Source organism: Acomys minous, assembly GCF_964271855.1.
Source record: "Acomys minous genome assembly, chromosome: 10".
Lineage (NCBI taxonomy): Eukaryota > Metazoa > Chordata > Mammalia > Rodentia > Muridae > Acomys > Acomys minous.
The window spans coordinates 94,527,843-94,549,890 of NC_140491.1; the positions used below are offsets into that span (position 1 = coordinate 94,527,843).

Sequence of the window (22,048 nt, forward strand, 5' to 3'; positions counted from 1 at the left end):
ACCAGACAGCCCTAAAATAGACCTGAACTTTGGGACAAGAGAAATCAGAGCCCTGAGACTGAGCACTGAGTCAGGTTTCTTCCTGTACCATGTTGCCTGAAACTGCTGTTGCTTCCGATAAACCAGCAAGCAGCCTCCTCTCCGTACATGAACTTATTCTAAAGGAAGAAAGTGAGGCAGACATAGGGTGGCTGGTGTGTTAGGAGGAGTGCAGTGGAGAGGAGTGAGGGCCTAGGGCTTTTTTATCTGGCTAAGGTAAGGGACACAGCTGGGGCGGGACACAGCAGCAGGGCCTGGAGCAGCAAGAGCAGGTGGGGAGAAGCAAGCGCTGTTCTTAGAAGTACAGGTATGGAGGAGCTAGGCCTGATCTCGGCTGCTCATCTCTCCAGAGATGCTCCTGAAAGACTCAGTAAATGTGCACGCGGCCACAGCTTCAGCCCAATTTTTTTTTTTCCTCCAAGCTACACTATGAAGTGGGAATTTTGAAAAGACTTCCTATAAGAAAGTTAGTTTAAGTTAGATGGGGACAGACTTGCCTTTCTTTTTGAATTGTATTGCTTTGGTTGCCCACTGTAGTTGGAGAACCCTACCCTGGGAGCTGGTAGAGCAGCTGCAAAGACTGTGGACGGGCTGTGTCCATGCTCACATTCAGCTGCTGTGATCTGCAGTATGGCCCTGACCTTACCTGGCCTGCCAGGCTTTGGGACGCTGCTCTGACCGGGCTTCTTCTGGCCGAGTGGAGTCCAGGTGAGCCTGGGAGAGCGTCTCCACCCTACATGCACTTCTGTGTTTGTCTCGGTGCTGCTCAGAAAACAGGTGTTAAGAAAACAAGGAATTGCGAAGATACTCTTCAAGGAACTTCTCATTTCTAGAATTCTTTTCAGCCGTTCCTTTGTTACTCCTTAACAGACTTGTAATTTAGCCACAGAATGTTTCCACATGTGTCTGAGACCTTCAGGCTTCTTAAATACTTGTGTTTAGTACCTGACCTTTCTTGGTGATAGAATGTCTATTGGGTTTAATACTATTTTCTTGGTTTGGGGTTTTTGTTTTGTTTATTTATTTGTTTTTAGATCCTGAGTAATTGTTCAAATTTTATCCTTCCCCCTCTTCAGATTTTATCCTTACATCTGTTTATTTTTAACCTTCTAGTACTACTTTATACATTTGGAATAGTCTAGCACCCTGAAAAAGGTATGAAAGGACTTTATGGTAGAACTTTTCCTTCTGGCTAATGGGTTTCCGCTGAATTTTGCCAAGGAGCTTCTATGGGTGTAATTTCACTTTGCCTGCCCTTAGGGTAGATAAGCCAGCCGACTGGTGGTTAAAATATTTGGCTTTTTCTTAGAGCAGGTACATCAAAAGTGGTTAAGAACAGAACAGTAAGTGTTTTTCCTGAAAGATCAATTTATTTTTCAGTTATTCTTCACAATTACCCTTCTTTAGAAGGCACACTCTTGTTTGTTTGCACCTGCTTCAGAATAGCAGTGTGGGGTTATCTAAAGCCTGCAGAGAGGGGAGCAGTGCCCCTGGTCAGCATCACGCTCTTCCAGGGTTTCTCTGTGTAGCCTTGGCTGACCTGGAACTTGGTTGGCCTCGAATTCACAGCAATCCATCACTTGCCTCTGCTTTCCAGGTGCTTGGATCAAAGGCATGTGCCACCACCTCCATGGCTCTTTTAAGATACAGTTTTATGAGCCACTCACACCCCCTTAGTCAGAGGTAAAGCCAGGTGGTTTAGCTGTCACAGTGTTGAAGGTCAGCTTAGTACCACAAAACTGGGGCTTCCTCATTGCCACATGAACGGCCCCTCCTAACTCTGACATGTTTGATTTGACACTTTGCCAGCTCCGTCTTGTATTTCTCTGTTTTGGAAAACTTGAGAAATGGTTTCAAGTCTTGACAGGGGTGTATGTAGGCTTTGGTTCCCTGTGAGCATTTTTTTTTTAGCCCTGTGACCATCTTTGTAAGCACTGAAAATGGAGATGAAGATGCCAGTGAGGGAAAGTTAGAAGCACTTCCTAATTCCTGAGGACAGTTCCAGCATGGAATTGCACCAGCTTATAATTGATGTGTAGGTAGGAAACTGGTGCTGAGAGATCCAGCTGCTCTCAGTAATGTAGTGACTCAGACAGAGGAGAAAACTGTTGGCCTATAAAGTGAACAGATTGCCTTTCAGTTCCCTTTCCTGCCCCATCATAGCACCAGCTTGCTCCGTTTTCACCAAATGCAAATTAAACGCCTCATTTATTATGGCATTGCTGATGTTCAAGTTATGTATGTTGCTGTACTTTTCTGAGTTATGAACATAAATACTTCTATGAGGATAGAAGGTACTTTTTAAAAGTCTTTGCAATTCTAAGGCTGATTGGACATCATAACTTTATATTTTTTTTTCTATTCTGAGGTAGCTTGGAAAATCATCTAACGTGTATGTTTTCTTTCTTTGTACCATTAAGGTTCTAAATATTTGTTGGTTTGCTTTTAATTTAGCTTTTTATTGATTCTTTGTGAATTTCACATTATGCACACTAATCTCAGGCATCTCCTCCTCCCCTGGCACCTGCCTTCCACATCCACCCTTCCAGCCTCCACCACAAAACAACAAAACAAATCTCATTATGGAAGCTGCAGTGTGTCACAGTGTGCCTCACTGCATAACCTTTCACTCACACTTCTTTACTTGCAAATATTCACTGTAATAAGTCACTGGTCTGGTTTGAGGCCTCTGGCCACTGCTCTACTACCAATGCTGGATCCTCACCGGGACTCCTCAGACATCCTGTTGTTGCTCTGTGTCACGGAGATTCTGCTGATTTGGATGTGCATGCCAGCAGTTTATAGATGGGGTAGATGTTGGGGTGAGCCACTCAAAGCCCTGGATCTAGGCCTGCGTGGTAGTTGAGCTGGTCAGGGCAAGCTCTCTAACACTGCCTTGGCTACCTCACCCAATGCCACAGCCAGCAAGGAGGCAGAGCCAGCTCTCCTGCTCATATACCCTCAGGGACCACTTAGCTGCACCCATACCAGTAGGGCGAGCTCCACTGTGCTGCCCAGGGAAGGTGGAAGGCCCGCTTTCTCGAGTGCTGCAGCAGGTGAGGGGCTGGGCAGCGCTCCTGTGCTCACACCCTCAGGGCTGACTCACTCTGCAACAAGGGCCAGCTCTCCTGTGCTGCCCAAGCAAAAGTCCAGGGCACACTCTCCCAAGCTGCAGCTGGCGAGGGCCAGGGACAACTCTCCCACTCTCATGACCCCGTGGGCCAGCTCTCCTGCCTGCCACAGGTGGCAAGTGTGGGGAGGAGAGCATCTCTCCCTCACCCATGCTACCACATGGCCGACAAGTGACAGGATCATTAAATATTTATTAGTTGCCATTTATTTACACTCTCTAATATCACATGTTACATATGTCTTACCTTCCAGAGAGCATTAGTTAGATTTCCTTCAGTATATAAGGAAAATGTCTACTTGCCAGTGAACTTCAAATTATAGTTCATCTTCATATTAATGAACACCCTTCCCCTCAGGGATTAAAGTGGCACAAAAATAATATAAGGGCCCTCATAATGTTAAAGCCAAAACATTTTTTGAGATTTGATTATGTCATGTTAATTTAGAATTTGTAATGACAAATTATAAATTTGTAATAAATTGAGTTTACTAGAATGAAATTTTCTTTGTACACAGTAAGTAAGTATTAAGCAAAATTTTTAAAGTAACAAAATTATGAGATGTAAATATAATTAAACCTTTGGAGTCTTTTAATGTATTCTCAGAATAATCAAGTAATGTTTTTGATCTCTGCATTAAATCAGGGTGCAGGTGTATTTTCATTGGTGTTAATAAATGAGGTTTTTAAAACATGAAATAATTTAGTCCTTTCATTTTCCTACTCATCCTGGTCAGGGGGTGTTTTAGTATACTGAGGTGAACTCAAGATGGATTATATCTCATTTTTGCATTGTTGCTGGGAAGACAGGTCTGATTGACAGTGTTGCATCAAAGTAGTTCACTGTGCAGGTAAAAAATGTAGCCAGACTAGTGCAACCCCTCCGCGCCATGGCTGCGTTATGCCCTGCTAATGGAATGCGGCTTCCTTGACTTGTGGGTATTTCCCTGAATCCTTCCTCTAAGAAACTCAAAACTCTCACCTAAAAGTAGACAAGTTGCTCAGCTAAAATAACCAAAGGTGAAATCTGATTCTTTCTGGCATTTTTAGTGCCAAGTAATGAACAAAAGACTTCTTCAAGGCAGCCCGCTGTTCAGTGGTTCTGAGAGTCTGAATATGAACAACCCAATACATTAAGCATTTCCCCATAGTTGACAGTGGAGTGCCAGTTTCCATTTTCAGTTCCTCGAATAGTAAAGCCTGTTCTGTCAGCAGCCATTTCATTAAACGCCTGAGCACAAGTGTTAGACACAGACACAGAAGACAGGGATCCTGGTCTCAAGCTCGAGTCTGAGTAGCTGAAGAAAGCCTTTAAGAGCAGAAGCAAGTGGGTAGAGATGAGCAGTGTGTGCTGCTAAGAGGCAGGCGGGGTTGGCTGGAGGAAAGGCAAGACATCCCCCATGAAATCAAGTGCTATTTTTTGGTGGCCTGGAAGATGAGTTCTTAAGAAGGACTGGCATATAGATATGAATCGAGGAAAGAAATGGCTTAGTAACACAGATGACAATCATTTTGTATTTACTGTGTGTGTGTGTGTGTGTGTGTGTGTGTGTGTGTGTGTGTGTGTGTGTGTGTGTGTACTTTAAAACGACCTCGAGAGCTTGGGTGCAAAGGGCGGAATCTACTTCCTTGCTCAGCCTCCTGCAGCTGTCTGAAGGCTACTGGAATAGACCTCCACAGAGCGACCATCTTGAGAGGGAATGTGCCCACATGAGCACTCCACCTTGGGTCAAGGAGATGCAGGGGGAGGCTTTCCAAATTCTCTCCTGGGTTTTGCCTTTGATCGTTTTGGTGGTCTCTTCACTACCAGCTATCCTTCCTCGCTCTCTCCCCACCTCTGTTCCCTCCGAAAGAGCTACATATCCGGCTCTCCCACACCATTCTTTATTCTTCAAACTCCAGCTCAATTACTGTTCTTTAAAAGATCACAGTGTGAGGCTGGAAATGGTGGTGCATGCCTGTGACCCCAGCACTCAGGAATGCAGAGACAAGCGGATCTCTTTGAGTTCAAGGCCAGGCTGGTCTACATAATGAGTCTAGGACAGCTAGGACTCTGATACACAGAGAAACCCTGTCTCAAAAGATAGATAGATAGATAGATAGATAGATAGATAGATAGATAGATAGACAGACAGACAGACAGACAGACAGACAGACAGACAGACAGACAGAGTACTCAGGAAGGAGGGACCTCTCTGAGCCAGAGTCCAAGAGATGTGGCAGGGTGCATTCTGAGGCTTGTAGACCATGCAGTCTGCTGACCAGCGCACACTGGCTTTCTTCTCTAGGGCCCTTGGTTTTTCCTGCATGTTGTATTATGTTAACTAAAAGAGTACTTTTTTTTTTTATTAATTTAGGATTCACAATTTTATTTGAATGCCATAATTTATCAAAACAATGTTGTGCCCTTTAGAAGAAATGTACATTTGTGCAGTCAACTTGTCACCTGACTGAAATTCCTTCTGGCAAGATAGAACAGCTTATACATGGGGGGTGAGCGAGTTAGAAAAATACTTTCGAAGCAAAACATTTTTGTTTTCAACCTCACTTTCATAGAAGCTTTGTGCACACACACACACACACACACACACACACACACACACACATGCATCTCACCCCAAATCAAATCTAGTTTGTTTAGAAAAAGATAGCTCCTTAGGAAACCATACATAGTCATACAAACACTTAACATCAGTTGTAGTAAAACCAGGAAAGAATTGCCTAAGTGATAACTTACTTTCAAAGAATATTCCAGTACATGCTGTATCAAGAAATTTCTGGTCCTTGGCACAGGTTTATATACAGTGTTATGCTCATTCTGTTATATGCACATTATACAGACTAGAACCACAAATTTGTATCTTGATGAGGACAAACATTTGATTAGAATGGACAAAATAGAGATAATGTACAAACATGGTCCCCTTTGATCATATATAAAATAGGGAATTCTAGCCAGGCATAGTGGCCCAAGCCTTTAATCCCATCACTTGGCAGACGATCTCTGAGTTCAGGGCCAGCTTGGTCTATATACTGAGTTCTAGAACAGCCAGAACTACCTAGTAAGACTCTGTGTTGAAAACAGACGACAACAACAACAAAAACCCAAAACCCTATTATTCTTGTTCTTGGCTTTAAAATTGTACTTTTCATAGAATTTAAATGTGTTACTTTATGAAAGCAAAAGTTAAAAACAGAGATGAGTGATGGTCTGAAGTTAAGATATATCATCCTGCAAAAAGATGATTCAAGCCAGTGGGCTGAGAAAGAATAGAGTTCTTTAGTGCCTTTGTGGTAACACTGTGGTACTTGAGTACAGCTGTTGTCAGGTAGGTGTCGAGGTTCCAGGAGACAGCTGGCGTGTACAGCATTCTGGGGCTGCTGCTGTCTGAACAGGTTCTAACAAGCCTTGGTGTGCCTAGCACTTCCTCTGTCCGCTGTGCCTTTGTACTGTGGTGTTATGTACGTAGCTGTTTTTAATGCACTGAACTCTAGTGTGAGTATTGGATGCGTTACTCGTGGCTGCTGACGTTTCGAACTTAATGGTTTCATGGCAGTTCTATCAATTTCTGAGTTGGAGTGGGCAGGAATGCTCAACCTGATGCCATCCTGAGAGCAAGTAGAAGTAGCAGCAGGGTCCCCTCATGAAACTGCAGCGCTGCAGCTGTCACCAGTAAGGTCTAAGACTGGGAGTGATCGCCCGATTGCTGTGTCGGCTGGCCAGGCCTCTGAGGGATCACGGCAGCTGTTGCATGGTGGACTCAGGAGAGCTCTCAGGACCATCCCTGCACTTCAACGTAAACATCTTTCCTGTGGTCTCTTATTTCCCCAGACAGGATGGAAACCCAAGGTTCTTTTTCTTGTACCTTAGGCTTGCACCAGCCATGCACGATGGTAATAGCTGTGCTCTGATCCTGGTTGAGATGATATAGTCTGTTCCTTTATTCTAGCGTTATAGTGTGCAGGGCTCCTGAGAAGGCATTTACTGATGTATCCAAGAATGCCTCTGTATTTTTTAAATTTTTTTTACTAATTTATTCTCGTTACATCTCAATGGTTATCCCATCCCTTGTATCCTCCCATTCTTCCCTCCCTCCCATTGTCCCCTTATTCCCCTCCCCTATGACTATTCCTGAGGGGGATTACCTCCCCCTGTATATGCTCATAGGCTATCAAGTCTTTTCTTGGTAGCCTGCTATCCTTCCTCTGAGTGCCACCAGGTCTCCCCCTCCAGAGTCCCAGTAGGATGTCCTCCCCTCTGTCCCAGTTTCCTGGTAAGTGAAGGCTTTCATGGGACATGCCCCTTGGGCTAGTATGCAGATATAAGTGAGTATATACCATTTGAGTCTTTCTGAATGCCTCTGTTTTACCAACTTCCTGTTTTTCAGCCTGTCTCTTGCCAGGATGCTTTCTGTAAAGGTGTTTTTGTGCACAGGGTGAGAATCCTTGTGCACATGATTGTGATCTCCTTACATGTTTTCTTAGTCAATGAAAGGAGCATAGCCACCGTCGCGTCACCAAGGACAGATTAGCTCTTTCCTGGGGCAGGCTTTGCTCTCCCCACAGCCCTGCTTTTTACTTCCTGTCACTGTTTAGTTCTCACAAGCCTTCCAGGCTTTACTCCTGCCCCTCCCAATGATGCCATTTTGGGTTTTACTCTTCCAGTTCCATATCGGTGTTACCTACTTCGAGGTCGCACTGACACATTCTGGCAGGTGCTGGCACACTTCCATCTGACTCCTCCTCAGCACTCAGCATCGTCTCTGGCTGCCCGTGGGTGATTCATGTGTTCCTTGCCCACCGGCCCCCTCCGTCTTCCCATCTTCAGAGCTACCTTCTTGTTTCCTCCTCTTCCTGCTCCACCAAATTTAGACTCGGCATTCTCTTCACAAAACGCACTGGGAAGCTCACACCTCTGTGTTCTCCAAGTAACTTCATCTTCCGATGACCTTTCTACAGCATGTCACACTGGTCTCTTCTTCCTCCTGCTGTGCTTTGAACATTTTTATCATTGCATTTTCCTCACTATTTGTTCCCTTCCTCCCTGCTAGGCCAGGAGCTCTTCATCATCTTACAAGCATGACACCTCACATGGCGTGATATTCTCATACAGACATAAATGTGTTGTCATTCTTTCCCTGTTCGGTTGCATAGACACTTGCTTACTAAGCACTTCCTCTGCATTTGCCTCTTTCCCAGGGATCGTAGTGTTGCCCCTCAGAGTTGTTGCTGTTGAACCTGTTGCTTGTTCCACCTCTGAACATCAGAGTCACAGAAGCTCTGTCTAAAAGGCCGATGTTTCCCCTTGTACTGTCTTCAAAAGGCTGTTTGGAGATGTTAGTTGTGGATATGTGCTTGGCCCCTTGAAAGCTGCCTTAAACATGCAGACTGTAAAACTCAGTGGAAGAGACGGAAAGCTGTCTGTGCTTCCTCTAAGTCAGCCTGCTCAAGACAGGGCAGGAAACGAAGGTATTGTTGCTATTATACTGCTTTTTTTTCTGTTCTTTTTTCTTTTTCTATTTTTTTTTTGTAGTTTTTCTCTTACTCCCAAGAGCTACTTTAAAAGCTGTAAATTATTAAAAGCGTCATTACTTAAGTCAGTATTTATTAAAAGAGACATTAAATGTATGTGTAATTAATGTTTGATGACTCTCCAGTTCAAAACTGTCAGCTTTCTTTTTCTCCCTGTCCATTTACTAAATTGCCTTACAGATTAACGTCCACCTTAGACTGGACATGTTTAACTCCCCAGATGGGGGAGTTGGTCGGCTCAAATACATACTAATGTCTGCTGTGTACCTAGCCTAATTCCACATGAATGTGCATGAAAATGTAATTAAAACTTGAACCAGACTGGATCAGACTGGGTTCTTTTTCTAGAAAATCATTCATTCCTATAGTTACAAACCAATCTTTCAAAAGCTTAGGACCCACTTATAGCCAAAACACAAACTCACACTTAATTCTGTTGCCAGAAACCTTTACTCTTAATTTTGAAAGCATGACTTCTATACCATCATTCAAGTACGATCTTAGTTTGCTTTCTGTTGCTGAGATAAACACCATGACCAAAAGCAGTTCAGGAAGGAACTTAAAACTTACATCTTACAACTCTCACTTTGTACTCTTATGATCAAAGAAAGTCAGGGCAGGACCTCTAAGCAGGAACCTGGAGGCAGTAACTGAAGCAGAGGCCATAGAGACAAGCTGCTTAACTGGTTTGCTTCTTGTGGTTTGCTCAGCCTGCTTGCTTACACACTCCGGGACAACTGACCCAGCAGTGGCCCCACCCACTGTGAGCCGGACCCTTCTACATCAGTCTTTAATCAAGAAAATGCCCCGCAGACTTGATATAGGCAATCTGATAAAGACATTTTCTCAGTTAAGATGCCTTCTTCCCCGATGACCCTAGCATGTGTCAAGTTGACATAAAAACCAGCAAGCACAGTACTTAATTTTGTATTTATTTTAATATCATGCCAACACTGGAAAGTTGGATTCAGATTTCAGTTGTGATGGATGGAATGTTGTTTCTTTCTAATGACATTAACTCATTACTGAGTTGTTGTTATTGTTTTTATATTACTTTTACTGATTATTATTATGTGGAAAAATTTCCCAGCATATGTTCCTTAGGTTCAGAATGTTCACAGGAGAAAGTGGAGGGGGGCATCTTTGGCAGTCTGGGTTGAAGGCTTGGGTTTAGATTTGGTGGTAGAGCATATGCCTTGGGTACACAAGTTCCTAGGTTTAGTCCCAAGCCTCGGGGATCGGGTGGTGGTGGTGGCAGTGGTGGTACAGGAACTTGCAACTTCTCAGGGTCTTCATGGCACCATACACTAATGACTCTGAGACTTTTGAGACCAAGTATCAGTTCCCTTACGCATCTGAAGCCTCTGCAACAGCCCCCATACTGTGCACTTCTTCCACGTTCCAAGAGGCTTTAGGGCCATCAGGTGCGGTAGCAGAGTGTTCAGAGATGGCCACATCTTCCTCAGATTTGCTCAGCAGCTATAGCAGCTCAGTTTTGAGAAGTAAAACTTGGAGAATTTTAAATTGAATCTTGAAGTTACAAATGAATTAATTTGTAACAAACTGAAGTCCAGTACAGAATAGCTGAACCCTCAGGCAGGACCCGAAACTAGCGCCATTCAGGTAGTCAGTGTGGGAAGAGAAGCTGATGTCAGCAATTAGCCCAGCTGCTGAGAAATACAAAAGACGGCACTGCATTACATCTTTTTGTGTTTTTACATTTCATAAACCTGTCTAGTATTTATTAAGTATTCCGGCCCTCAGCTAAACAGGTTGGTTTTTTTTTTTTAATTGCCTTTAGTAATTTAGTTATCAATCACCGTCTTTCTAAGTCTCCATATGTGTCCTACAGGGATTTCATTAGACTTTAACTTTCGCTAACACTGGCATTAGATATGAAAAGTCAGTGAAGAGCACAGCTCTTTGGACAGATTGAGTTTGATATGACTTACTATGCTTTTAGTTGCAAGTGACATGAAACAACAGTCTACAGAGGTTAGGAAGTCTAAACCTAAGGCAAAAACCTACGTGAAAAAGCTAAATAAAGTAAAAAACCTAGGTAGGCTCTTTCCCACTTGGGCCCTGTCAGTACCTGCTGCCTGTCTGTTGAGGGCTTCAAGTTCCCCATTTGCCAGAGCTGCACTTCAATGTAGTAATTTACTAATCTGTCTGGTGTTGCCTGTTATAATATTGGAAATAGATTAATTGCTGGGATCTTATCATTACTTTTACTAATACCTGCTTTATAGTATCACATATATAGATCAGAAATGTAAACAAGTGATATTTTCAGAAAAAAATTCAGCATGTGAAATATTAGTTTTAATCTTATGATATTTCAAGTATGTAGATTACCTTCTATGTGTGGTTCTACCTTGCTCAGTGTGTGTGACCAGCTTAGCCAACATTGCTGCTTTTGCCAGCACTTCACATTGTCCAGGAGGCTGCTCTGCTCTGCAGGTCTCGCCTTTCTGCAGTCAGCTGTTGAGTGGTCAGGCTATGTAGGTCTGAGGTGGACTGGCCCATGTTCTGCCTTCTTGGCTAGAATGCCTGGGATGGCTCCCTCCGCGGCCTCTGAGCTCCCGCACAGCACAGTGACCCAGTAGTTCCAGGAGAAGCAGCTGTTTGGCCTCCTCAGTTGTCGTCTCTGATATTTCTCTCAGGTCACATCTTGTGCTTATGGTCAAAGCACATCAGGGACCAGCCCTGATGCAGAGGGTGGGCTGAGCGCTGCCTACAAACCTCAGATTTGGTGAGTTCAAGGCCAGCCTGGACCTCAGAGTGAGACTCTACCTAAAACACAAAAAAATAACCCAAAGAAACCGCCTCTGCTGCCTTCATGATGCCTGGTAATGTTTGTGCTTTTGCTGTACTTGCTGTAATTGAGAACAAACTGATTCTCTTTTTGCCTCTGGAATAATGTTTTTGGTCTTTATCTATGGAATCGAGGAATTTTGTGATCTCATCATGAAAAACCCTCAGGTATTATTTTGTTCTTCGTTCCATCAACCAGATTTACTTCCTCTTAGCCTAGAGCTCTGTTTCCTTCAGTATCCCTGGCTTCTCTGTATACACACGGTTCACAGTGTCAGCACTAAGGATTAGTGTCATCTGCCTTCTTCACTGATTTCTCTTTAGGGACGTTGCTCTTCCTGTTCCTCAGCAGCTGAGGCTTCCTTCTGGCTCACTGCTTTTGTGTCTGGAGGCTGCTTGGGCACTTCCTGCAGTGGCTGCCCACCTGAACGTGCCTCCTCCTGATCCTCCAAGCTCTGCTGTTAGAGACAGCTGTCTGCCAGGCTCTAAGACTTCAGCACTCCCAACAGATGCCCAGACAGTCTCCGCCATGGCAGGGTTTCCTCTGCTTGCTTTGCCATGGCTCTGAGTCTGTTATCTTTCTGATGTTTGGCCCACTGATGGCATTTTTGAAATTTCTAGACTGACTAGTTTTTTATCTTAAAATAGAGAGAATGCCTTTTTGCTTTCTCCTTGAGCCCTGAGCTAGAGAAGAGGGCAGCGTCCACCCATTCCAGCGCTTCACCTGCGTTGTGAGCTGTGGGCTACCTCGGCTTGTCTGTGTACTGTAAACTGCAGGCGCCTCAGCACTTGTGAGCTGTGGGCTACCTCGGCTTGTCTGTGTACTGTAAACTGCAAGGGCCTCAGCACTTGTGAGCTGTGGGCTACCTCGGCTTGTCTGTGTACTGTAAACTACAGGGGCCTCTTTGAACCATTGCAGTTCTTTTCCCTTTCTGTCTTCTTCCACATGGCATCTGTAGACCACAAATTCTTCAGCTCCTTAAACACAAAATCCCCAAGCCCTGTTCCCCTTTCCAAAGGGAAGTGCCCTTTCTTTCCTCCTTTGTTCTTCACGAGGAGTAAGATGTTTTCAAGAAGTGTTGAAAATAGCTAACTGTGATCCACACTTACCAAGTTCAGATTCCCATTTGTTGTGCAGTATTGTCCTGCTGTGACAGGAGCTTGGTCACCCTGTCCCCGCTGGACACAGTGCAAGTGAACAGACCAGGGTGTGAGCACTGCTCACTATCACTTATTAACTGTTTCACTTTCAGAAATTATTCATTATTGAACAGTACAGGGGATTTGGGGGACTAATATTTGTGACATAAGTCTCCTGTTTATTAAAATAGTTAAAATGGATACATGTCGCTGTTAATCTGGGAAATGTTACTGTGTTGTTTGTAACTTTGCAAGTATTCAGTGTTTCTATTTATGGGCCATACCTAGTACCATAGGTTCTGTTCTGTTAGTCTTTTCTCTTTGTTTGTTTGTTTGTTTGTGTGTGTGTGTCTCTTTCTCTGTGTGTGTGTGTGCGCACGCATGCGTGCGCAGATATGTGGGTGAAAATATGTGCAGATGCATGTTGAAAGCCTCAAGTTGATATGGAATCTTCCTTGATGACTTATCTACCTAATACTGTGAGCCAAGATCTCTCAATAAATTCAGAGCTTGCTGCCAGTGCAGCTGGTCTCACTAACCTGGCTCGCTTTGTTGTTCCTCTGTTTCCAAGGTTGGCGTTACAGATGGGCCGTCATGCTCACCTGAAATTTACATGGGTTCTAGGGATCTAAACTCCAATCCTTTTATTTACACAGTAAAACTTAACTGCTGAGCCTTCTCCCAGCCCTAATCTGTTAGTCTTTAACCTTTTTCATTTAATTTCTTTTTAAAGAGGGTACAGAAGAGTACATAGAAAATAAATACAATCAAAAGTATAGTTAAAAGCCCGGGCATCCTGTGTAATTAGTATTCTCTGGTCATACTAGTGCAGAAAACAGCCCCACGTGGGATTTCACTTCCTCTTTCCCCATAGACACAACTGCTGCTCTGATATTCTTCTTGGTCATTTCTTTGCTACTTATGAATGTGTGTGACTATAGTCTTTAAGAAATATGGATTTATTTGTACATGTTTTAAACTTTGCAGAAATGGATTTCTACTCTATATTCATTTGCAAATTTGCTTTCATTGTCCTTAAATATTTTCATTGTCATGTGTCATTAGTGTTTTTATATATTTGACTCAGATTTAAATGTTTACATGGCTTTTTAAATTTAAAATATCTTAATTTGTTCTTAAAATCATTATTCTATCTTAAGTTTCAATAATGCATCGTGGTTCTTGTCAACGTAATGTTTTTCTGAGTGTTCTAAATGAAGTCAGAAAATATGTTCTATATTCCACACTACCATCTCAGAAGAGAAGGGGAGACTAGGTGGAACCCAACTTTTTAGTAGTTTGGTGGAAAAAGTGTACTTATGATATTTTGACTAAAAGTCATCAGGGTGGTGATTAAAAGGGGCTAAAGACAAACATCTAGTACTGAGTTGATGTCCCATTTTACAAATTTAACAGAGATACTTTTGTGTATTAGTATCATCTATGATAAAAGGGGTTACGTATATTGGGTCATAAACTGCTTATATATTTTAATTATAAACTGCAAAGAAAACCTTGGCGCATCTCACTAGAGTATAGAAGACCAGCCAGTTTGAGCACAAAATGCCCACTAATCAATTAGTCGGAGTTTAGCATAAGCACATGAAACACTGACCCACCAGTTTCCGAGGAAAGCTTCCTCGTCTTTGCTAAATCTTACCTTGAAAACCCATTGTCACTGAGCTGCTTCCAAATCCAGTGTTTTAGGAAGTTCAAGAATGTGGAGTCAAATACTGGAACCTGCAAGTCCCATGAGGCAGCACACACCTGTAGTCCCAGACTGTGAAGGCAGAGATGGGACGAGCCACAGGGGCTCCCTGCTCTCTGGCTGTCTCGTAGAAGGGACAGTATAGTGCAGTTGACGGTGTCTGAGGACTCACTAGGGACTTCATAACCACTGGGGATGTGGAAGAAATTCTGCTGTCAGCTTAGTTCCCTGCGTCTGCCAGCCAGCACACCTGCTCAGTTACCCACATTTGGGCTGCAGGCTTCTCGTGATGGGAGAGAACCACCAACCTTAAGGGGCAACCAGTTATTGAAAACTTTACACATCTGAACCACAGTTCCAAAAGGAGTGGTCTTCCTGAGTTCCATAGCAGTGTAACCATTATTCAAATCTGATTCTATGTGTAAAAAATAGAATAATCCATTTTCATTATAAAGCCATTTTTAAGTGTGGCTTCCAGGATTGTCACCTAAAGAAAGAGTGTGTGTCCGTATCAGCCCTTCAGAGGTTCAGAGGCTGTTTGTCTACACAGGCCTTAGCTTCTTTGGGTTAGTCCCCAACCCCCTCGTGTCACTGAGAGTCTGTTCTGTTTCTTCTACGAAGTTTTGAGTTCATCAGGATCAAGACCAGTGCCAATCATCACAACCCTTCCTGTACCTGAGAATAACAGCAGAATCCCTTCTGTAGCCCCACCACCACCACCACCATTTCCTGACTGGATCCAGCGCTCATTCCTGTGAATGGGCCATCTCTAACAGGAAGTTGTATGTCCCCAGAAGCCTGAAGGAGGGGGAGTAGACGTCATATGCTCATTAAACCCCCTCCAATCTTCTTTAATTCCTAATCAGTGTAGTATATGGTCACCTTAGCTTTTTGGACTTACAACTTATCACTCTTGAACCTCAAGCATCTGCATGTCTGCCCAGTGTGTTGCTGAGCTAATGTTCAGACAGGACCTCACATTCATCCTGCTTATCTTCTCATTAGAGGCAGCTTGTTAATGCAAGAGAATTCTTCTTCTCTTACTTGTATTTCAGTTTTCTTATTTGGTAAGATCAGTATTTGTCTTAGTTATTGAAGATTTTGAACAGGCCCTGCGTAGTATTTATACCATTGGCTAAGGTTTTGGTTAATACTGGGTTAAGTTCAGAGCTCTGTCATTACCGTAGACTCCTATAGATTGATGTATTTCATTCAGGTATTTATAGATTGCTCAAGTCAGCAGTTGCCCTTATTTCAGCCCCATTTCTATGTTAATTATAGTATCACAAGGGACTTTTAATATTGTGCACTCCTCACTAAAATTCAGACACACTGCATTTCCATGGTTACACTACCAAAGAAGGAAATTCAGCAAGCTTACTGTGACTTCTTTGATGCACCTCTTCTTAGTCCTCACAAATCCCTCTTGGATAGCATTCTTTGTAGAATCGCACCCAGCATCTTGTCTCTCTCTTATTTATAATGTGAGGAGCCTACCTTCTACTTTCTAAAAATATAGGCCTGGCATTTCCTCCTTCCATTTTTCTGACACCACTTCCCTTCTCCATGGTTCTTCGAAAAGGCCTTAAAATGGTTCAGTGTTGTCAGATCAGGTTGTGATCTGGCAAGTTGCACTCACTGAGGAAACCACAGCTTACTGGCTCACTGTGTCTCAGCTGAGCGTGTTAGTTGGTGGTGTTTTACCCTTGCTAATGGAAAGAGTGTTACCGTTCTTTGACCCTAGTCACTGTGAATATTCACCCCTGGGCTCTGCAAAAAGAGGAGTCAGATTCTGTCTTTAGCTTCACTTAGCTTTATTTCCAACTCATTAATGGATCTATGTTATAAGAATAGTAAGAAAATGGGCAGAAAACCTTACCGTGAGGGTTTCTTTTGGGTTATAGTACTTGAGGACTGTTAGAGAAAACTAAGTGAGTTTCTCCACTCTCCACCCTGTCACTGTGCATTGCATCCTGGTTATTGAGGAATCAAAATACAATAACCCTGTTAATGGAAGTTTATTCTAGCATCGTGGTAGTTTCCTTCATAAACATGCTCTTTGGGCCTCCCTTGACTTCAGCGTTGTGTCATCATTGCCTCTTTTAGACTTTGCCTTCTCTGATTCATAATTTGCTGCATCAGTGAGGTGATGAGCTACTGCCTCCTACCTACAATCCCTTTCCACCTACATAGCACGTGAGTGAGCGTAGCTGGGCTCGTCATGTTTCAGTAAGTGATTAAGTAAAGTACAGTGCACTCCCTGAGATACAGTAACATAATTTGGTATCTTTAAGCTCAGCGTGTTCTGTGTGTAAGAGAATGAATATCCTGCTCCTTTTCTAAACTCTATTTGCTCCATGCCTTTTTAAAAATCTTTTTCTTCTGACACATTGGTTGTTTCATATTAGACTCTTGACATTTAAATTTTGGGGGGTTTGGCATTATTTGTTTCACCGTTGCATAGTAACATTTTTGTTCTTCACAACCATCTGTTATTTTTAAGGTGTATGGCTCCCCCTCCCCCAATGGCCAGATTGCTTGCCCCTCTCTCCTTGCCTTGAATGCTTTCTATGTTAGGCTGTCTGTATAGTGTTTTTTCATCAACAGAGCTGATAATGTTATCTTTGATAAGCACTTGGTAAAAATAGAATTCTATTCAGCTAGTATTTTGGATGTGCTTTACATCTCAATAAACACATTATAAAAGCTAAAGATTGGGGTACTGGGAAGATGGCTTAGAGGTTAAGAGCACTGACTACTGCTCTTCCAGAGGACCTGGATTCAATTCCCAGCACCCACATGACAACTCACAACTGTCTGTAACTTCTATTCCAAGAGATCTGACATCCTCACACAGACAGACATGCAGGCAAAACACCAATGTACATAAAATACAGATAAATAAATTTTTAAAAAGATTGCCATAAAAATCATTGAATGTGTTGTATAAAAAATTGTGTGCCTATTTTTTATCACTGAGAATGTGAGGCTTGAGGGCTGGTGCTTTGCCTCAGTGCTCCCAGGTTTTGATCCTAGACGCATTTGGTCCAAGAATGAAACCCCTCCTACCAGTCCTATAGGAGAAGATGTCTAGTGTAGATTAGCGTCCACCCTGTGCTTCTTCGCAGCTGCTGGAGCAGGCCAGAGAGCCTCATGAATGTGTTTCACCTTGGGAGGATGCACAAACAATCACACCTGTCAGACCTACTGCTCTGTCACCTGTGCATGTGTCAGACACGGGATAGCCATCAGCAGAGACCCGGAAGCCTCTCTCCTAACCCCGGGTCAGGAAAAAATGAGTGGGTTAAGTCCTTAGGAAAGAGCTGCTGATGCTGGGAGTTAAGGGAATGGGGGCAGGGGCTCCCAGATCAAAGGATAGACATGAACACCATAGAGGCTCATTTGTTAGAAATTGAAGTAAAGCTGTAGAGTGGAATTTAGAATAAATTATGAAGAATGTTGATGAAAATATTCATGATGTTAGCTGTCTCTATGTAAGCGGTGTAGCAGATTTAAAATGGATATGGTCTTTCTAGGATTTGGTAGGATTTGCCTACTGACAAGAAGTGAGAGACACCAAAAAGGTGTCTTTTCGTATACTTATTTATTCAACAGGGATTATTTAAGCATTAGTTACATATATGAAGCCTTAGTCTTGTCTTTCAAGGAGACATAAACAGGCTGCTAAAGTATTTGTAACCCTTTATATAGCATTTTTTCTTGCTATATACACTTTTTTTTAACTTGTAGAATGTCTGTATGAGGTCAGTAAGCTTTCTTGTAACACAGTCAAATTGTCTTAAGAGAGATATTGCATCTGCTGCTGCTAATCTATTCTGCCACAGGCTTTGGTCTCTGGCATGATCTCCAAAGTCCTTGTCATCTCTGAGTGATCAGACTACTTGAAAGAAACCAAGTCATGGGAGCCCCACCTTGAGTGTCCTGGTTGTAAGTTGTTAAGGCATTCAGCACCATAGACTTTTATTTGTTAACTTTCAAGCTTTGCTTGAGTTTCAGTTTTTTTTAACCTTTTGTCTAAACTTCTTCTATGATTGATAAAGTATTTTTCTGTCAGTTCATGTTTGTAGATGTCATTTGTGTACATACTTAATAGAAAATTGAGCCATTTAAAGAGCCCTCCTCCAGCCCTTTTAATACCATTTTTCCAAAATGATGTTTAAATATTATCAAGTGTATGTTATTTTGTTATTATAGTTGTGATTATTCTGTAGAAGCCACTGTAATTCTTAGGAACCATTTACAGTGGGACTCATCAGCAAATCCCAGTCCCTTGAGGCACTCAGGAAGCAGTGTTAACCCTTTGCCTGCTTGATTGCAGGAGGAATGCCCGCCCCTGAACAGGCCTCACTGGTGGAGGAGGGGCAACTACAGACCCAGCAGGAAGCTGTCTCCACTGGCCCAGGCATGGAACCCGAGACCACAGCCACCACTATTCTAGCTTCCGTGAAGGAGCAGGTACACCATTTCATTGAAATTTGCAATGACATTTCTTCAATGCCTTTAAAATTTAATCTTTGGATGTGTTATCAATTTGTCTAACGTCCTTGACGCCTTCACGTTTTCTAATTATAAGGTGTTTACATCCCTGAGTACATTGGGATGACTGGCATGTAGAGCTGCTCCAGCTGCCAGTCAGAATCGGAACATGCAGGATACTTGTGCGTCTGCAAGTAAGGACAACCTTGATGGTGATTGGTGTCTGTCTCCCACATTGCCGAGTGTGTGCATGCGCGCAGAGCTGTGTACGGCGTGTTTCACAATGCTGGCTGTCCATCAGGACTCTGGCCTGTACTGTCTAGATACTCTGAGCCTTTTAACATAGGTATTAGGGTTGTCTCTGTGGTTTGGGGGTGGGGGATAAAAGCTGTATCTGTATGTTTGTCTAAATCCAAGTACTTCATTTTGTGAGCTAATGTTCTAAAATTTGTCACACTGCCTATCCGCTTCCATCCCGTGTTTATGTTTATTCTTAAGGCACTAATATTCTGTCCTTTAAATACAAGGTCCTTTACAAGACCTTCAAAGTTAGGTCTTATCTGTAGTGCTTAGAGAAACTGGTGCTTTCAAATTTAATTTTTCAGATTTAGAGGCTTAATACAGTACATGCAAATGGATCCTCTGGGATTCGTTTTCTACCTGCCTCCAAGAGAACTCGGTGCCCTCCATGAAGGGCATTCTGCTCAAATAATATGTTCATTCATTTTTGTTTTTGTTTTTTTATTACAATTAAACGACTGGGTGTTTTTTTCCATCAAGAGAAGGAAACTGAGTGTCACAGTGTTCTCAAAACTCAGCATCTGCAGCTCACACAGCTAACGATGACAAAGACTGAGGGACATTGACACCGCAGTACTGCACCATCTGCCTCACCCAGGAACTCCGTGTGGGATTACGCCACACCTGACATCAGAGCTACATTTTTAAGCAAAGCAGTTTGAAAAATTATTCAAGAAACGGTGCCAAAACATTTTTCTCACTGAAATTGGGAGTTTTGAAACACTACAAAAGTCAGCCTTTTAAGGGTTGGAACTGTAGCTTGCTTGGTGGTAAGGTGCTTGCTTTCCATGCTCCGTATCCTAGGTTCAGTCCCTGTCGCTGCAAAATCATTAATACAGGAGCAAAGTGCCATCAGGATGTTTTCATTTACTCTAGAATGTAACCCCCAGGGCCATTAAGTGAGGAGGAACCTCGCTGGAACCCTCAGGTGAGGTCAGGCTCTGATGTAAGGAGCAGCAAGGTGAGGAGGCGCTGATGTTCTTAGCACTGACACTGTTCTGACAAAGCTGTGGTAAAGTGATCAAAATGCCCAGAACGGACTGAAAACCAGAAAGCGTGTGCACTGAACCTAACAGCAGAGACACTGCACTTGTACCTTGACACTGGAAAGCCTATGTGTTGAAGACAATAGGGAAGCCATCTGTGATCCTTTTCAACTAAGGAATTCTGGGGTAGTCTGAGATTGCCTTAAAATCTGATCTTTTGGTGATAGATTGTGTGAGAGTGAATATTTTATGTGAAATTGTAAGAAGGTTTCTAATTTCTCCAGGTAGCAAAGGGTGATACATGCTGTTTATTAAAAGAGTTGTCAGGTGTCATCCAGCTAATTTAGATACTTGGAAGACATACTCTATCTTTGTTTCTTTTCATGTCCTGAAGAGTTTGAGTTCATTAAAATACATTTGTAGTTTCTATACATAATTTCTTTCAATCACTCACCCCAGAGAGCCCTGTCTGTCTCCTGTGGTAAGACACATGCCTGGTTCTAAATAGCTACGTACATCTTCCATAGACTTTTTAGAACTAGACAGCACACACCCTTGAGGAGAAGCTTCTTGATCCTCTCATGAGATGCACCGCTTTCTGTCGTCTATAGAAGGATAGAGCACAGAAAGCTAAATGTGAGTAGACAATGCTGATGACCTTCTGCTTCCGAGGTCAGTGTTGAACTAGTCGTCAGAGTGGCATTCTCAGCCTACACGTTATACGCAGGAAGTGATTGCCACTGATGCTCCTGTGCATCCAAGACCAGCATTCTTAGATGGGATGCGTAATTACTGGAAAGCCTTGCTGCCTTGCCCTGTAGATGATGGGGTCAGCTGCCTGTTCTCCAAGGATGGGCCTGGTTTGATGGCAGCAAGAACTCAGTAAGGGCCTTGTACCAGGGCACAGAAGGAAGCACACTTCAGGGCAGTTGGTAGATGGCTGCACTTTCTATCTTGATTTCTCTTCTTGCTGTGTCATCTTGAAGGGTTTTTGTTGTTCTTTGTTTTTAAACCTTTCTATACCTCAGTGTTCTCATTTATAAAACAGATATAAAAACAAACAATATTCACACATATAAAATGTGTACAGTAGTGTCACGGACCCCTAGCTCAGTCAGGGATAGGTCTTTGGGATTGGAGGTTCTTGGCGTGTTGGTGAACAGACATAAGGCGTCGTGACGAACAGAGGTGACTCAAGTTTGAGTTTTTATTTGGGTGTATTTTTTAGTCAAGCAGTCTAGTATTGCATACATTTTTCGAAAGTAGGGGGGTTTGGTTATATTTTTTACAGTATTTTTTTACAGAGCAGATTTGTGGAAGTCAGGGAATAATCAAGTATACATGGTACAGATAGTTTTGTCATAATTTGAATTACGACTTTGAGTTGAAGCAATATAAGGTACAGAGTACGTAGTGAAAAGATGTCATCACTTCTAAGTTACTGGCTTAGTATTAATATGTATGTGTTCTCTTTGTCTAGGGCCAACGTCCTCTCCTTAACGAAACTTTTTTTAAAACGAAACTTATGTCTAGCACCAGTGTGCAGGACATTTTTGTTGTTGTTACCTGGAATTTTTGGAAATACTCTATTTTTTGTAGGCCATAGTATAACTTATTAACTAATGATTAATTTTTAGTCATGTTTCTTTGAATAAGTGGAAGTGAAGCAGAACTGCTTTGGTCACGGACAGTCCATGCATGGCTGTAGTCCCAGGCCACGGTCTCATAGCAACCATTGCTATGCTTGAGGAGGCCACCTTGGGAGTGAAATGTGGTTAGAGATAGAATTAGGAATTAGTTCCCAGTAAAGAGAGTTTTGAATCTGTAGCTGTTGTTGGCAGGAATATCAACCCCAGTTTAGGAAACTTTTTCCTTTTTGAGGGTCTTAGTTTTCAGGCCTGT

The 22,048-nt window shown here is 42.8% G+C and overlaps 1 protein-coding gene across 16 annotated transcripts in view; it reads left to right on the forward strand.

Moving 5' to 3' along the window:
* PKP4 (plakophilin 4) overlaps positions 1 to 22,048 on the forward strand; it is a 213,853-nt gene that overhangs the window by 46,286 nt on the left and 145,519 nt on the right. For 12 of the 16 annotated variants that reach the window (XM_084799657.1, XM_084799653.1, XM_084799647.1 and 9 more), the window contains one exon: positions 18,703 to 18,839. The exons of 2 other annotated variants lie outside the window; for them this stretch is intronic. In XM_084799657.1, coding sequence (XP_084655783.1) covers positions 18,708 to 18,839 — 132 coding nt within the window. In that variant the 5' untranslated portion in view covers positions 18,703 to 18,707. Of the gene's footprint in view, positions 1 to 18,702; positions 18,840 to 18,957; positions 19,055 to 22,048 lie in introns of those variants that run through there. 2 more of the 16 variants (XM_084799649.1, XM_084799662.1) reach the window with 1 other exon arrangement.